The sequence below is a fragment of the Hyalella azteca genome, unplaced genomic scaffold (assembly GCF_000764305.2).
Source record: "Hyalella azteca isolate HAZT.00-mixed unplaced genomic scaffold, Hazt_2.0.2 contig7679, whole genome shotgun sequence".
NCBI classification, from domain to species: Eukaryota; Metazoa; Arthropoda; class Malacostraca; order Amphipoda; family Hyalellidae; genus Hyalella; species Hyalella azteca.
This window is the reverse complement of record NW_025937798.1, coordinates 92,715-110,105: the sequence shown is the minus strand read 5'-3', so window position 1 is coordinate 110,105 and position 17,391 is coordinate 92,715. Positions and strand designations below refer to the sequence as shown.

At 37.3% G+C, this 17,391-nt stretch overlaps 1 protein-coding gene across 1 annotated transcript; it reads left to right on the top strand.

Annotated features, from left to right (window-relative positions):
• The first annotated feature begins 1,851 nt into the window (after nucleotides 1–1,851).
• Nucleotides 1,852–15,648, top strand: LOC108673110. Its single transcript, XM_047881342.1, has 11 exons — nucleotides 1,852–2,006; nucleotides 7,793–8,045; nucleotides 8,351–8,713; nucleotides 9,088–9,859; nucleotides 10,136–10,380; nucleotides 10,588–10,752; nucleotides 11,034–11,170; nucleotides 11,691–11,873; nucleotides 12,449–12,545; nucleotides 13,017–13,175; nucleotides 13,841–15,648. Exons 2-11 carry the CDS (start codon nucleotides 7,812–7,814, stop codon nucleotides 14,000–14,002), a joined length of 2,517 nt encoding a protein of 838 aa, XP_047737298.1. The 5' UTR covers nucleotides 1,852–2,006; nucleotides 7,793–7,811; the 3' UTR covers nucleotides 14,003–15,648.
• The last annotated feature ends 1,743 nt before the right edge of the window (nucleotides 15,649–17,391 follow it).

The window sequence follows — 17,391 nt, the reverse complement described above, 5'->3', positions numbered from 1 at the left end:
ACATAGAAAAGATATGAACAACAATATAAAAAAATAAATCGTTGTCGAAAAAAATTGTCGTCCAATTTGTGTATGCAGCCAGTACATTAAACTTTATTTCTTTATTCCAATGAAATGCATTGAACGCATCAATTTCTTCATTTAATCACATATTCGTTTAAACTTTTCATTTGTTATAAATTTTTGGCACATCATCACATCATTTATGATTATGGGCTATCTAGTAATCATTCAGCTCACTTAAGTCACCGTTAGCATTTTTTTTCTATAATCGTAAAATGCTATTTGTAACGTGTACTTGAATTTTATAATTTTAATCATCATAGCATATCGGCGCTCAAAACCTTATGGCGATATTTACGAGCCTCACCAATTATATATCATTAAATAAGTTGAAAATTCTGATACTTCAATCACTATCATAAACTATTCACGTTGTCCACCATCCGATAATTGTTGGGCGGACGGTTGCGAACGCCCGCCGTTTCCTCAATTTTCGACACAATTTTCCTCCATTTTCACTAGGAGACACGAGTGCCAATATCTGTCCAAGCACACCAGAAATAATATAAATCATTATATTCACTTGTTATGTTTCATCCCTGGAAATAAAAACCTTGTTAGCCTGAATATTGGCCCTCCACATCGACCAAGAGTGTTGTTGTTCAAACAAGTGAACTTATGGCTGGTGGTTTAGGACTGGCTGGCCTTTGCCTTGACCCTTTGTTTTCTTCTTGTCCAGTGGCATCGCATGCATCAGTTACAAAGACATCATTCACTCAATTATCTAGCGAATCAATGACCTTTCATGAATTGTAAACATGACGATAAAGTTGAACTAAAATGCAACAGGAGCAAACTTAGGCCGAGAAGGTAAATGAAATAGAATGAAATCTTGGCAAAGCAACAAAGCAAAGATAATATCTGGACTTTAAAATGGCAATTAGTTTTTTTCAAAAATAGTCGCATGACTTCAAAAACCAACATTGAGCATCGAAAAAATGTTGTCACCCTATACAAAATTTTTGAAAAAATTTTGTCACCCTGTAGTGAATGGCACCCGCGTAAAATGCACAAACCAGTCCATTGGCAATGTTTATCATCCATATTGTTTATCGGATCGCGTTTTTTGCCGTAGCGTGCCATTTAATTCGAATATTTTTTACGTATAGTTGTTCTTTGTGTGAAATTTATTAGATTTGTCAGATAAGAAGGTGAAAGAAAGTTTTTCGTGGAGCATGAGTGGGCGAACTGGTCTCCAGAAAATGAAAGGACTTTGATTCAACAACAACTGCTGTCTTGGGCAAGCTCAGCAATCACTGTAAGACTTGAGTATCGGAATTGGCAAGGTACAAAAATTATTATTTCCTTCACAATAATTTTTTCATGGTCACAAAATACAACAATTTATTCATGATCAAAGAATAATGTTTTTAAATAATATCTGTCGCATTATTTAGGCTTAATAATATACTTTTCCTAGAAGAATAATTGTAATATTTCACATTAATTTTTACACATTGCACCGAAGACTCGCCTATGTTAAGATTTCAGAATTGTGAAAATTTCATGAAAGATCAACAATATATGTCGGAAATTCCAATAGTTTAAAATATTTGATGGACATTGCACCACTCTTATACAGGAAGCAGACGAGGAAAGTGGAAAGGTAACTTACGCTCTCTGCAAGTTCACGTCTCACGATCAGGTTTGCTTTAAAATTTTGCGTGCTTGTGCACAAGATTGGTTGATTTGATACACCCAGCAGCGTATGACCTCACATGGTATCAGCGTAGCTCCGAGCGACTATATAAAGACACAAGAGCTCTCTGCTGGTTGGTCATTCGATGACGGAGCGTCGTGAGGAGAGGACGTTCTTTATTGCCGAATAAGTGATTACTTGATTGAGTGACGCCATTGTTAGACAACAGGAGGCAGATTATGAAGAATAATTGTGTAACTACCACCAAGCGAAAGAAATAACACGCATTACCTATTTTAAAAATGTGAGTGTGATCCTGACGATGGCTTACAGTTCATTTTAAATATAACTATCTGTCTAGTCATTGAAGTTAACATATGCTAACATTTATTTAAGGATTGTTCTAATATTTGAATACGAATAATATAACAGGAAATTGTTTGTAACAGTAAATTCATACCCTAAGTGATATAATAAGAGTATTGTTTAACGAACAAACTAACATACACACGAGAGGTCAGGACTACAACCAGACGAGGTCTGCCAACAAAGACACTACCAATAAATGAACCGAGCGAAGCACGGCGCGCCTTTCCATGAACCGCTCTGGTCTCATTCAGTCCCAATATATTAAATATTTTATTCATATCATGAAAATATTAAAATTTTTGAGATAATAGTTCTCAAGAAGATGGTTTTTCATGTATTTAATGCCGTACATTTTTTAAACCATCATCACGTGCAACTAAATCGAAAGATATTTCTGCATTTGCAATCTTCGTTAAAACCGTGAGTGTTTCCGAGGCGTTAGGAGCTATCTAAAATAATTTTTCATAAACGCTGGTTCATCATTTGATTTTATGCTCTTTCCTAGATGCAAGCTGTGATTTTCCCAGCAAGTTTCATTTCATTTTCCAGTATAATGGCAGGAATACACCTTACATAGCACCCGAGAAAAACTGGCCCATGCGTTGACATGAAGTTCGTTTGACTCAGAACCTTACTTTCTATTTTCTCTATAAGGGATTCATGGGCACCTCTGCAATGCCTTAACTAAACTCATATCACATAACAAAGATTCTAAAATAAAGTGACATGTCTTTCAAACTTATTAATGATGAATATTTATCTTCAACAATATTATAACTCAAAGAGCCCATGTTAATGCGAGAGCTATTTAGGCTTCTCCGATCTTAATTACTCTTTACGTGGCTTATCAAACTTCCGGACTTCCCATTCTGCTTCTGTTTAAATCAAATCTCTGAAAAACACACAACCAAGTATCAAATTATAGCAGAACTTTATGGCATAGATCATCATAACGAGACATAACAGCCCAATGGGGAAACAACTTCATGACAATTACAAAAGCCAACCGCAATATCCGGTTAGCCAAATTATCTTTCAACCACAAAGGCGCAGAAACTTTTATCACGATTTAAGTAAATATCAAGGATTGAAAAAGCTCGTTAGTGCAATTGTAAAACCATGTGCGGAAATGGGAGGGTTATTTTCTGGATAATATTTCCAACATCATCAGGAACGTGAACCACCTCAGCTACGTGATTTCAATCATGGATAAGCGGCTGTGAATACACTGAATGAACTGCATGAGCGAAAATTAATCAAGTCACCGGTTTTTTAGTTACCTAAGTATTTTTTTACTTATTTTGGGAATGCACAGGAAATAATATGATATAATATGGTAAAATATAATATAATACAATATATCATAATATAAAATAATATTGTAGTAGACGCTGATATTTTTGATAATAGCGCACGGATATAACATGTGGTAATGCATTTCCATAAAAAATGTGGTAGTGGTAATGGCAATACGACCGCGGTAACTCATTCGTCCTCCTTCGATGACTTTCGATCAAAACGGTCACCGTTATACTAAACACATACGAGTACTATAATGTCAATCGTTCATCTTGTAATAGTACTTAGTCCTGATAAAATGATTTTTATAATGTAAATACGATTAAATAATTCTTTAAGGTCAATTCAGCCAAAATGGTGAATTCGGAATTAAATGTCATTATCCACATCATATTTTAACGAATTGTCTGAATTTGAGTTGTTGATTTTCTCTGAATGTCCACCAAATTAACTTCAAAATTTCTCCTCAAAAAGTATCAGCAAAGTTACATTGTGTTCTTATGTCTGATAGTAGTTCTGAGCTATAGTCTCTTCTGCTGTTGGACTCATAACAAAATATTCATGCAAAAATATGCAGCATGATTGAATGAGTGTTTGATGTCGACAAAGGCACGGCAGTAAGGATCACTTTCACTCGTGCGGTGAAGTCTCCTCGCAGGTGCAGGCGTTCCCTGCCGCTGTCCTTGATGTGCCAACTGCATCCGTTATTCAGCAGTTAGAAGATGAGCTGTAGATCATCTTCTCTTAACGGCAATAACAAATTACGTGAATTAAACGTAAAAATTTTACAGAGTAACTCTGCTAGCGGACAGCGCGCTAATGGCAAGTGCTGAAATTATACGAACGTTTGAGCGCTAAAATCTCCTATTTTTAGCGCATTTGTTTGACTCAGGACGTAAATCCCAGTATTGCGAGCTTGCGGAGGGACTTTGCTGATTATTTAGTGAATAACTTTCACAAGAATTTTATGTCGTTGGAATACGAATTTTTATCCAAATTTTTTCATATTTGCTGGCTCATCACCTTGTGCACTCATGTCAACATAGTGTCATAAAATGATGCACATTCGCGGAACAAATAGTAGAATTTACTTAACAAGTGAACCATGAGAAGAAGTGCAGTTACAAATAACAAAGCACCAACCACTTAATGCATAACCTGGGAGTACGAAATCAAACATTAAATATTAAATGAGTCAAAAAATCATTAAATTGATCCTTTGAATTTCTCATATTTAATAGTAGAATATGGTCTTGATGTCTTAGCTGCGTCAATCAAAATAATTATTGAAATTTACACTGTCTGTTTAGAAGAAATGTGTTCACACATGCTCTAAAATTATATGGGTGAAGTTATAAATGGTTAATAATTAACCATTTATTACGCACAATTATTCAGGTATATAGACAAGAATGCAGATAAATTTCATGGTACGCGTAAGTTAAGTTAAACAAATAGTATTTTAAAACTAATCATTTCCACTCATAAGTATTAGTGTCCAAGATGGGTACCATAAATCTTGAATTCATTTTTTACTATTCATGTACAAAAAATTGAATTGCATCAATAACTTTAAAAGAATAGGGAAATGGTGATCAATGAATTCGGATTTGCAGTACACATACCTGCAGCTCACGTAGAACAGCGGGACCGACCAGCAGCAGGGTTGTGGGTAGTTCAGAATGTAGATGAAAGTATTTAGTGAGTAGGCAGTAAATTGAGGTCAGTTTTTTATTATAAATCATGGGTTAAATAAAAGTGAATCGGCTTAGCGGCACCGCCAATGTAGTTTAGTAGGTGAAAGCAAGAGTGGTTGCTTGAAAGTAACGCCCACTTCCAGCCCAGATTTGAAGCGGAAGAGTTTAGAGTGGGTCGTGAGGCACTGCACTGCTTGCATCATCTTGGCCCAGATAACATAGCTGAGTTTAAAGTGTCAGAGAAAATTATACAATAGAGAACTTGATACTTGGAATTTATAAAATATTTCAAAATTCACAAAGATTATCACGTATTTATCCTCATGTATTATAAATAAATGTTGATGAATGAAATAATTTGGATCTTGAAAATGAAAACTAAGCTTGAGAAAACTGCGCAACCGCTAACAATGAAATCGAGATATAAAAATCTTCGCGGTAGATTTAATTTCGGTTATGATAAGAACTTCACAATATCTTCAATCTTAGAGCGCACAAAACCGAATTTTTGCCACCATAAGCTGAGTATTCAATGATTTTGGATCTGATGTTTTGATTTCCTACGAGAAGATATTGGAAATTTAATAATTTAACTCGGTTCCACGTCTATAAAGTCATTTATATCATTGGATCTAAAATGATTGTGTATACAATCATTTATAATGCAATCATTTTAGATTCAATATTTTCGGGATCGGTACTCCGGGTTATTTATTTGGATCGGATCTTTAATTTTATCTCTAATTGGATATTTAATTTAATCTTTTCGGGACATTTATTTGGAAACTTATTCCTCATCAAGTATTCTTCATGGAGCATTCCACTTTTAAAATCAACTGTAAACATGATCAATGGAGATAATAAAAAATACGTCAACTGCTTGGAAAATGATTCGAGTGAAGTCGTAGTAGTCCCGAAATAAGCATCAATTTTCTATAATTTGTTTAAATTCAACTTAGAGCAATCTTATTCCCAAATAAATCTCGGATGTTGTTTTAATTGGAAATCAAATTCATTATGAAATACACGTTTGATAAAACCACAATGTTATCTTTCAGTAACATGTTAAATGCGTAAAATAACGAAATAGCTGTAAGCATCACCAAATCTGATTTCTTGTAGTAGCTTATTTGACACAAGCTAAATTGGCTAAAATATTTAAATAACCTATTAAATTATTTCCTTAAACTCGCAAGACGAACTTTTTTCTTATTTATGTGCAGAATGGACAGAAAGGAAAAACGGAAAAGAACAATTTCTGGCCGTCATGCAGAGATGTCACGCTGGTCCTTCTTTCAGCTGACTGTAGGGCAAAAAAACTTAGAAGTTGTTAAGAACAATTGACAAAAAAGCCTATATTTACGTAAATCAAGTAATCGTCAACGCTCTTTCTAACAGCTTCAACATTTTTCATCTCTATCCGTAGACTCATTTCCAAAACCCCGTCATTTTGGCTAGAAGCGTAAACTAACTTCCATAAAAGTTTTATCCCTAACGACATATCACATAATTATAATTAATAAGTATCACATAATAATTAAAATAATATCACATACCATAACACTCATTATGATATGATTAGCTGATTGCATTTATTCTTCTTTAATTTAGAAAATCCCACACTATTTTTCATCCTCAACATTAAAAATAATTTTACTGTCGCATTTAATTGTTGGGCCAATTTGAAAAGGCGGCTCGAACTTCCAATGTTTTTAAACTATAATCATGTAAGAGCACATATAATTCACGAACCTTGGATAATCCGCGACACCTCTGTTAAAATATGCATAATCTAACACTAAAATATGCTGTGAAAAATATGACCTTCACCTACCTGCGAAAAAGTTCTGCATTGGTGAACTTCGACAGTAGACCTTGGGGTCTAATTTACGAAGTGTTCTTACAATTGGTAATACTAATGGAAGCTTACCAACAAGAATGCCGCATTTCCTGCCTTAAACATATTTACACGAATATTTTTTTCCAAGATGGTGGCTGCCCTGCTAATTTGTGCTATTTTCATGCTATCACTCTCTTTAAGGGAAAATTAATTTGATAACAACTACACATTCACTTCCAGCCCGCAGCAACAGAGGCTCGGTCCAGGGTCGCGCGTGCGTATGGCATTATTCAAGTACGATTTCCTTAATCAATACATTTGCATCAAGATATACAAATGTCAAGAGAAATTTTTGAGGAAGCCACGGTGTGATTGTTTAGAGTCGGATGGGATGAGGAAGTTGTTACATATTTCTTAAATTTAAAGCTCTCCCATTTACTCATGATATGCCATAATTTAATTTAAAGTAGATATAGGATTTAAATCTTTCAAACAAAGGAGACTTTGTTCACTAACTGCATTCGGCGACTCACTGCACTATATGAACCTTTATTGCGCATGTAAAAATCAAATATGTACAAAAAGTCAGTGAATAGTCAATTTAATCTAGCAAAAGCAAGTTAGTTTATGGTATGTGCCGTATTTCCACTATATATTCTCACAATATATATTCCATTCTTCACCTTTCATAGAGAGCTTTGACACAATAATACGAATGCAGATCTTACGAAACAAACGCTGCTGCCTCGATTAACGCGAAGTAACTGCAATGCCCTTCTCAATTAAAATAATAAACACTTTGTTTTGCCTAACCTAGCCTATACGGCTTTCTACCTGATAACCCACAAAACACCTGACCTCTGTCTCTGTTCTTACCCTGTGCAGATACCAAAGATCCTCAAAGATGCGCTCAGTGTGTTACGTCGTGGTGCTGCTGGCGCTGTTGTCTTCGTCAGTAGCTGAGGAGGAGGAGTGGTCGTGGGGCACCAGCGGACCTCGAGGTGCCTCCACCAAACGATCGGCGGCCGCCAAAAGCGCGGCCAAAACTTCTGGTGACCGCAGCGGGCGGTTCGTCTTCGAAGAAGAGGACGTCAAGGGCCGTAAATCAAGAGTTGACCTTGGTGCTCCAATTCAACCAGTAAGATGCTCATGCACTTGTTGAATTAACATTGTTACTAACGATAAATTGGTAATCCTTGTATAATTCATTCTAAGGTTATCATAATTAGTATTAACCAATTGTTCGGCCAGTTTAAAAGTTTTCCCAATTGCCTAATTTACAATTAAGTTTTTTACTCAGAACTTCGAATTGTACTTAAATATCTTTTTTTGCAAATCTGGGATGAGATTTATTAAAAAAATGCACTCATCACAACGAGATGAATCGGCCAAATGTACAAAAAATGAATGTACAAACATTAATAAAACTATTGTACTTTTCAGACCCATACTTTTACCGTAAGTCCCGGCAAGCGTCCCGAGCCCGTAAGGGTGAACCCAATACCTTCCGTCCAGCCGGTCGACAACCCGCTCCCTATCATTGCCCCGCGCCCTCATGTGGAGCTGGTGGATCACCAGCCGCCGTTGCGGATACTAAACATAGACTCAGACAGCGAAGAGAACTTCCCTCCGGTCTTCACTCCAGTGCGCCATCACGTCACGCTGCACAAGGTGGACCTTCCCGTGTCCACTACCATAACAGATCGGGGCGATAGGAAAATAGTTATCGAACCCGCGGTTAAAGCTGAAGGAAGGTTCTTCAACAGCATGGAGAAAAAACTCTGCGGCATGGGAATCGGTTTCAATGTGAGTTATTCCTTCATTTAATACATAATATTTTATTGAAAGTAACCTAACCTGTAATCCGTGTCACTCAAGAAAAAAGTTATCAGTCAATTTCATGATATCTTGGGATGAAATTTGCGTTAAATTATCATCGAATGCGATATGTCATGCAGAAGAATACCTTCTTACATTTCATTTCCTGACACAAATACTGAGAAAATTTGTTCAATCATAGGTTTATTTAAATTGAACATTTTCATGCAGAGAGATCATAAAAAACAATAACATTGAGAACAAAATAAAATTAGTACTACATCATTAGATTCAATCTATAATGCATGCCAAGATTGAGTCTATATCATAGCAATCACTTCTGATCTGCAATCTCTTTTCAGTGCAAGTCAGGTGGACCTCCAGTAAACTACGTCAACTTGGACCACCTCCCAGTCCTGCCTCAACCAGTCTATCCTCCTCACCCTCCTCAATACCCCTCTCACCCTCCTTCCCCTCTTCCATATGGCGGGGGTATCGACCCTGCAAGTGTTCATTACGTTCAGCCTGTAGCTCTGAAGCCAGTTGGGACTCCAATCCAAGCCGTCCCCTTAGGACCGGCGGGCGGGGCAGTCCCGCATGCAGGACCACAAATAACCACATATGGAGCCGGCCATCTTGGACTCCAAGGACCAGTACCACACGGTGCACTGCCCCATGGAGTTCATCAGACAGGTTTCAGTCACCATGGTTCTTTTCAGCCAGATTTAGGTCACCAAGCAGTTCTCCATCAAGGAACCGTGGTTCAACACGGCACAGTTCACCAAAGTTCCTACGGACCACAAGTCCACGAAGTGAGTCAAGCATACTCACCTCCACAGCTCCAGCCCAGCTATAATCCTCCCACGGAAACGTTCAAAGTAGTTCACCAAGGACCTGTTGAATATAAAGGTGAAGATGACGGGAAAATAGTGCAGCACATCCACCAACACACACATATTTACGAAGGAGGAAGTCCAGTCTCTTATCAAAGCGATTCTGCCCACGACAGCGGCGCTCATTTATATTCTCGACCATCGCGACCATCGCGACCGTCACGACCTTCTCGACCTTCCCGCGACCATCGTCCTCTCCCAGTCGTGCCTCCTCATCCGAATTCTCTTCAATATTCTGCAGGTGCTTATGAACGCAATGAAGTATTCAAGTTTATAAGATTAAATTTAATTACAGTCCAATTTCACTGAGAATAGTTTTGATGAAATTAACATTGAGAAATATCTGAGTTGTAACATTCAAGGAAAAATTGGGGCTTTAATCGTTTCGACCTGAATAGATCCTTAAATTTCTTTATATAAATTATTACTTTGCTATTCTTATACTTATTACTATTCTAAATTATTACTTCTATCATTATTACCAATTATAATATTATTAAGCATCATCATTTCACAGGTTACCGGGAGTCGTGTGAATGCGTCCCAGCACATCGCTGCTCATCTTTCGACAGAGTTGCTCGCTCAGAAGACTTCAGTCCCCTCGATGCTCGCAATAATAATAAGGCAAATATATTGTCCAATTCCACTGACAGTTCGTCCAATTCTACTGACACTTCTTCAGAAGAATCGACACCGACTAGAAAACGACGAGACACTACCAAGTTCAAGCGACAAACTAACACCTTTTTGAAAGCTGAAGAGGTATGAAATGGTATAAAGGGAATATAACTTCACAAATAACCTGCTAACCTTAAGCTCAAGCTTATAAACATTTTTCATTATAACGGCACTGCTTTAAACTGGACATTCGACGATTCATCAATCATTAATTTATTATTCACCTAATCATTTAACCAATTTTTTAACAAATTTTCAAAAGATTGACTGAATAACATTTTCCCCCTGCAGCGGCGGCTCAACATCGGGTATCTCCCCGGTCCCGGCGGCTGCATCGGCAGCGACGTTTGCTGTCGCAGCGCCGCGCGCTCTGATGACTTCGGAGCAAAAACTTTCCAGTGCGGCCAGCAGAACGGGGCTCTGGTGGTCGGGCGAGTCAAGACGCCTTATTATGAGGTGAATTTAGAACATTTAAACGTAAACTAATGTAATGTGTAAATACTCAACGAGTATCAGAGATGAGGTGGGAAAAATATCCCTGTATATCAGCGCAATCAATCCCGAATTAAGCAAGTTTCAGTTTTGATGACAGGTCAAAAATATTTACATTAAATCCATTTGTACTCATTAAGTACGGATAAATATTATTATACATTAAAATCAATCGAATATATATGCATATATTTCTCATTTTCAAGTTAATTCTAATTAATTAATTAAATAATAACTGCTTGTAGCCCGGGGACACCGTGTTCGGAGAGTACCCGTGGCAAGGTGCTATTCTGAAGCACGACGGCGGCGACATGGTGTACGTGTGTGGCGCCGCCCTCGTGGACGACAGGAACCTGCTTACCGCCGCCCACTGCATACACAAGTCAGCTTAGACATGACACTAAAATTTGGAGCAAACAAATATTCTTCCAAATTTAATATATTTTGTGACTCGTGCTTAAATTATTGTCTGATCAGTTAGAAGTTTCACGTACGAGCTCTCAAACTCAATACAGAATTATTATCATTAGACGAAAAATTTGCAAATTATTGCAATTGCAATTGATTATTTTTTTTTACTTTAGTGTTTGCTCTATTATTACAAGTTTATACCTAATTGATAAATGCCCGTTTGATTTTCCTGTTCATTGTAGATACGATCATGTTTTAAAGTGAACAAAAGAAATGTTGGACTTTCAATCAAATTTAACTTTGTTAATGGTCAGACACTTTAAATTACGCTTTGGTTGCTTAGAGTAGAATGCATGCTTCGCCGTAAGTTATTGTTATTGCTATAGCGCTACAACATCAGGCGCATAATGAGCAATTGGCTCATAAAGTATTCATACTTCAAACGTAATTCTATCAAATTCAATGAAGTATTCCTCTTTTTCTGCGCACAGACTGAAGCCCCACGATCTGATTGTTCGTCTTGGTGAATGGGACGTACAAAAAGAAGACGAGTTCTTCCCCAACGTCGACTACGACGTCGAAGACGTTATAGTGCATCCTGACTTCTACGCTGCGATGCTGCACGCTGACATCGCCATCCTACGACTATCGACCAGAGTTGACTTCAAAAGATAGTGAGCCAAGTCATTAAGTATAGATTCGTCAAATTTACTGTTATAAGACTTCGTAGCATTCATACTCGATGTACATGTCTTATGGGCTTGTGACTTCTGATTTATATTACTTTTAACCCAATATGCAAAACTTCAAAACTAACTTGCGCATCCTACAATCTATAGGATCATTTAAATGACTTGAAAAGTCAACCTTATGAACAAAAATTTTGTTTTCATTTTCTAGGAATATGTTAAAATGTACTCATCTAGACTCCTGTTCAGAAATAGATGCATCCACAATTTTGATAATTAATTCAATGCACTGCAATCGATTAATTGATGAACTTTACTAAAATGAAAATGCATAAAAATTTTGATAAATTGGTCTTATAAAATGGGTTTGCAAATAATATGCACTAGAAAATTCCTTTACTTCGGCCCCGTTCTCAAGATTTATTTGCGTTATTATGAGGCTGTAAATTAATAAATTAAGTATGAATAACGCAGCATGTATTCAAATAACTAAAATTAGGCTTCAAAGGAAAATTGATGCTCAAATTGTCAATTATAATGAAGCTATTTACATTCCCCAGCCCTCACATCTCGCCGGTTTGCCTCCCCGAGCCGCACTCCCACTTCGATGGGGAGTTGTGTGACGTCACTGGTTGGGGAAAAGACGCCTTTGGGAAGGTGAGAATTTATTTCACTCATCATGGGGGATTGAGGGCACCAAGGTGACGGATATGTGAAAGGAGGAGAGAAATTGGTGGAATAATGGAAATGGAATAATGAGGAAAACTTCTCATAGAATGCAAGAAAAGGCAAAACAGGAAATTTAATTTGTTTTAAGCATGTTTCCTTTATAAGGCTTAAGGTAAATCGTAACATTTGTCGTAATTAATACCTTCAAATGCATTAAAGTACACAGAGTCTTGTGTACTTCCAACACAAAATGAAACTAGTTCTTCCCTAACGTCGACTACGACGTAGAAGACGTTATTATGCATCCTGAATTCTACGCTGCGATGCTGCAAGTTTCATTAAAAGTTAAAAAAGGTAATATTACGCAACTCAATAGTTGCGGTCATCAATGCAGGGGTAAATTTGAATCATATTAATCACCTTCCTTGTCAAATTTACTCAAATATAACTTGCTGGCAGACGGGGAGCTTCCAGAACGTGCTGAAGAAGGTGGAGGTGCCGATGGTGCCGAAGAGCGCGTGCGAGGCGGCGCTGCGCAGGACGAGGCTCGGCCGTAGCTTCTCCCTGCACGAGAGCATGAGCTGCGCCGGCGGCGAGGAGGACAAGGACGCCTGCAAGGTAAATAATAATATAATAATGTACTAATGATAACATAATAATAATAAGTAATAACTTGGTGACGAGTATCATGGCTATCCTACAACGTAGCGACGAGTATCATGGATACCATACAATCTGGTGAAGAGTATCATGGCTACCATACAACCTGGTGACGAGTATCATGGCTGCCATACAACCTGGTGACGAGTATCATGGCTACCACACAACCTGGCGACGAGTATCATGGCTACCATACAACCTGGTGACGAGTATCATGGCTACCATACAACCTGGTGACGAGTATCATGGCTACTACTTATGATCTGTTTGAAAATATCGTGATTTAATTTTATGCACTTTGAGTGGTGTAAGAAGAGATATTCGCTCGTGAGACCAATGATGGGCAGAGGCTATTGCAGTGGTTTAATTGAAAGACGAAGGGAAGATACGAGACGAGTGAAATTTTTTGGCAGATCCTATAGCAGGAAATAAATAAAAATATTTTTGAAATCATGTATTGGATTTTCTGGTTTTTATTTTGAGTCAATAGTTTGATTTCATTGTTATCAGTTGTGCCTCCAAACTTGATCTTAATGAGAAGTTCACTTCTTCCTAGTTTTCTCTTCACATTAATCAAAATGAAGACTATTAATCGAACATTAATAACATTTATTTTTTTACAGGGAGATGGCGGTGGTCCCCTGGTGTGTCGGGGCAGAGGTGGGGCGATGCAGCTGGCGGGGATCGTGTCGTGGGGCATCGGGTGTGGGGAGCGAGGCATCCCCGGCGTGTACGTGGACGTGCCTCACTACGTGGACTGGATCTACGACCACACTAGACTTTAGTTGAGCTCGTTTTTACATTATACTACGTGGACTGGATCTACGACCACACTAGACTTTAGTTGAACTCGTTTTTTACATTATACTACGTGGACTGGATCTACGACCACACTAGACTTTAGTTGAACTCGTTTTTTACATTATACCATGTATGGTATGTATGTACATTTTCTGCCCAGCAGTTTCAGCTGGTATGACAAGTCCGATTTCGCGATCCCTAAGCACTGTTGTGTTTTACGAACACTCCGAAGTTGAATTAACAATCTACTGTTGAATATTTGTACGCTTTTTTAAAATGAACGCTGTCCGATTGATGACATTCACCTACAAATAATGATCTTCATGCTCTCTAAAATGCATAGGGAAAAATATCATGAAGAATAATCTTTAAGTAATTGGAAATACACGCGCAATATGTAGGGCACCGAGGCGCGTTAATCCTGACACTAAATGCTTAAATTCGCATTCATTTTCACTCTGGAAATTTTGTCGGTCATTATTTAGGATCATTAGATAAGAAAAATTAAATGAATTCCAAAATCTATCTTAATTTGTATATTTTACGTATTATAATATAGTGAGGAAAATTTTTCCATTCAGTTAGTCTTCTAAACTCACGATGATTAGTGCATCAGTGGATATCTCTGGGTCTACAATCTAAATCAATGTTCCTGCTCGTAGCGGTTGTTGACGTGTATAAAACTATGTAGAATTGATTAAAAGATCATGAAATGTAACCAAATACGAACGAAACAGCAAATATACCAGTAGTTTTTTCACCATTGACATAAATATGAAGTTCAAAATAGCTTGCAGAAGCGTTGTAAAATCAGGATTTGCGATACCACTGTAATAAATCGTTGAGCTTGCAATTGCTGTCAGCATCGGAACTGAATATCATCATTATTTATTCGTAAAGAGTAATAACGTAACAATATCCGCGACGATATTATGGGCTTCTGTTGTTTGTAAATATACTCGCTGTTACCTTCAGAATTATTTTAAAATTATTTAATAAGTACTAACCTCGAATTATATATAGTTACGCCTTTTCATCAAGTTTTTATGTTCTATGTTTTTTAACGGTAAAGTTTAGGCAAGTATAGGAAGCCAATATGGTTCGAATGTTCTATATAATGAATAGCAGCTATAATATGAGTAGCAGGAACCAAGAGACACTCATGAAGAGGATTTACTGTATAAGTGTGAGACACCCTAGCGTACACCCTAGCGTACACCCTAGCGTACACCCTAGCGTACAGTGGCATCACCATTCAATAAGTGTAATTTCTCAGCCCAGGTTCAACAGGCCGAACTGACCTTCATTTTAATTAAGCTTGCTCCCGGGCTAATATTTCTGTGCCCTTCATGTGCATATTTTCTTCGTTCGTTGAAACATTTTTAGATTTTTTGCATCTGATTTTTGTTATATTTTCTTTATTATGCTTCGGTGAATATGAAACTGTGAGGGAATATATTATTTACAAAAAACTTGGTGGAAAATCTCGGCTACTAACTCGATGTCGCTTACGCTAAGGTAATGAAAAGATGCAAAGAAAACGAACTTGTAAGCGAATATTTCGTATTTTTGTGTTAGCCTAACTCTGTTCTTCTTTGAGATCTTGCCAAAAAAGTTTACATATATTCTGTTTGTATTTTTCATTAGTCTTCAACTTTTACGTGAAATTGCAATTCGCCAGCATTTAAACATTCAATAGTTGAAAAACAATTTAAATGACTTGAACAGAATAATGAATATACAGATGCAGCTGAACATTTCGGTCGGTACAGTTCTTGATACCGAGGAAGCTTTCTAGAGGCCATAATAGTTACGTACTGCATTACGTACGTACGAGATCCGGCACTTCTGTTAGTCTGCACCGGAGTAAAGTCGTTGCGGATTAAGAATAAGAACAAAAAGAGTTTTCATACAAAGTTTGGGACCTTAAGACACGACAGAAGTACCGGAATGAGATTATTCTTCAGTTTAATGGTAGGTGCAATCATGACTGAGATGGATAAGCGAGCAAGATTGATTTATCAGAAGGTGTGGGTTTAGAGTCGAACGCAAGCCGTTTAAAATAATGTTGACCAACAATGAATGATTGAGGAATTAAATTCGGTATATCGGGCATTAAATACCGAATCTAATGCTCAATTAGTTCCTACTTGCAACAGTTAAGCAAAGTATAGCGAATAAATAAATTTTAATTAATTGTATATTTATATTGCATCTTGTGTAATTTAGAAGTATTCATCCACACCTATAAAGCTTGTTCGTTAAAGCAACATAAAGTAAGCGATAAAATTTATGTCTAACGCTCATCGGTCCATTACACTCGCCAAAATATATAAATTAGAACACACATTAATGCAATTCATCAAAAAGCTAAAATTAATTTATTACACATAATTCCATTCTCGTTATTGTTCCAGTTTGGGTCAAAAATTTGCTTCTTTATCGGGCAAAGGAAAGAATATTTATTTATTTCAAAACTAGATCGTTATGAAATAAATACCTGGAGAGTATCAGGATGAATGCATATGTTCGAGAGGCTCTGACTCTTGTAAGGGACGAATTTCTGCCCACTGTTCGCTGCCTCAAGTTCTGCAATGAAGACCTGGACGTAGATGCAGGTATTGCTGGTTCGTCCTCCTGCCTCTGGCAGGGCAGGGATCATCAGGCACGTGGTAGCTGTCGCATTGCCTGGATGCACATGAACGGTGTGTGACGATTTATTTCAGCATAATTGTCTCCACTTCTATGAAGAATGCTTGTATGTGCGTAGGCGTCCTGCCAAGACGAAATCTGAGGTCGATTTTATTTAGAAGAGAGATTTGATAACTTTTTGTCTATTTTATTTCATATCTATACAGACTTAACTGGAGTTCTGCTTATTAAAGTCAGTCAGTCACTATCTGCGAATGCTGAACCTCCAGCAAATTTATGAGACTTGATTAGTACGACTTATTTTATTTATGGCAGATTAACTTCATATAACTCTCCTTGATTTATTTCTCATAGTATGGTGCGTGTATTCCACATACCCGTCAATATGCATCTTGAAACCGCGTGTTCATTAACTGTTCTTTAAAATAATCCACCACAAATTTTATTTTCGTGGGATTATAGTAAGCGTTTGCCGCTGCATCCCAACAGGTATCGCGCAGTGGCATCTAGTAGAGCAATTCTCTTCGGATCCCGAAAAAGGATACGAAAATCCAATTGTTTGAAATCCAGAATGCTAGAACATCCCAGCGCTGTCTAATGCGGTTTACAAACAGCAATCCATCCGCTTTCTTGTTTTATGAAATTTACATTTTTAAGCAAAACTACAATTTTCCATCATCAATTATATCAACAAAACATCAATTATGTCATATGTGTGTTG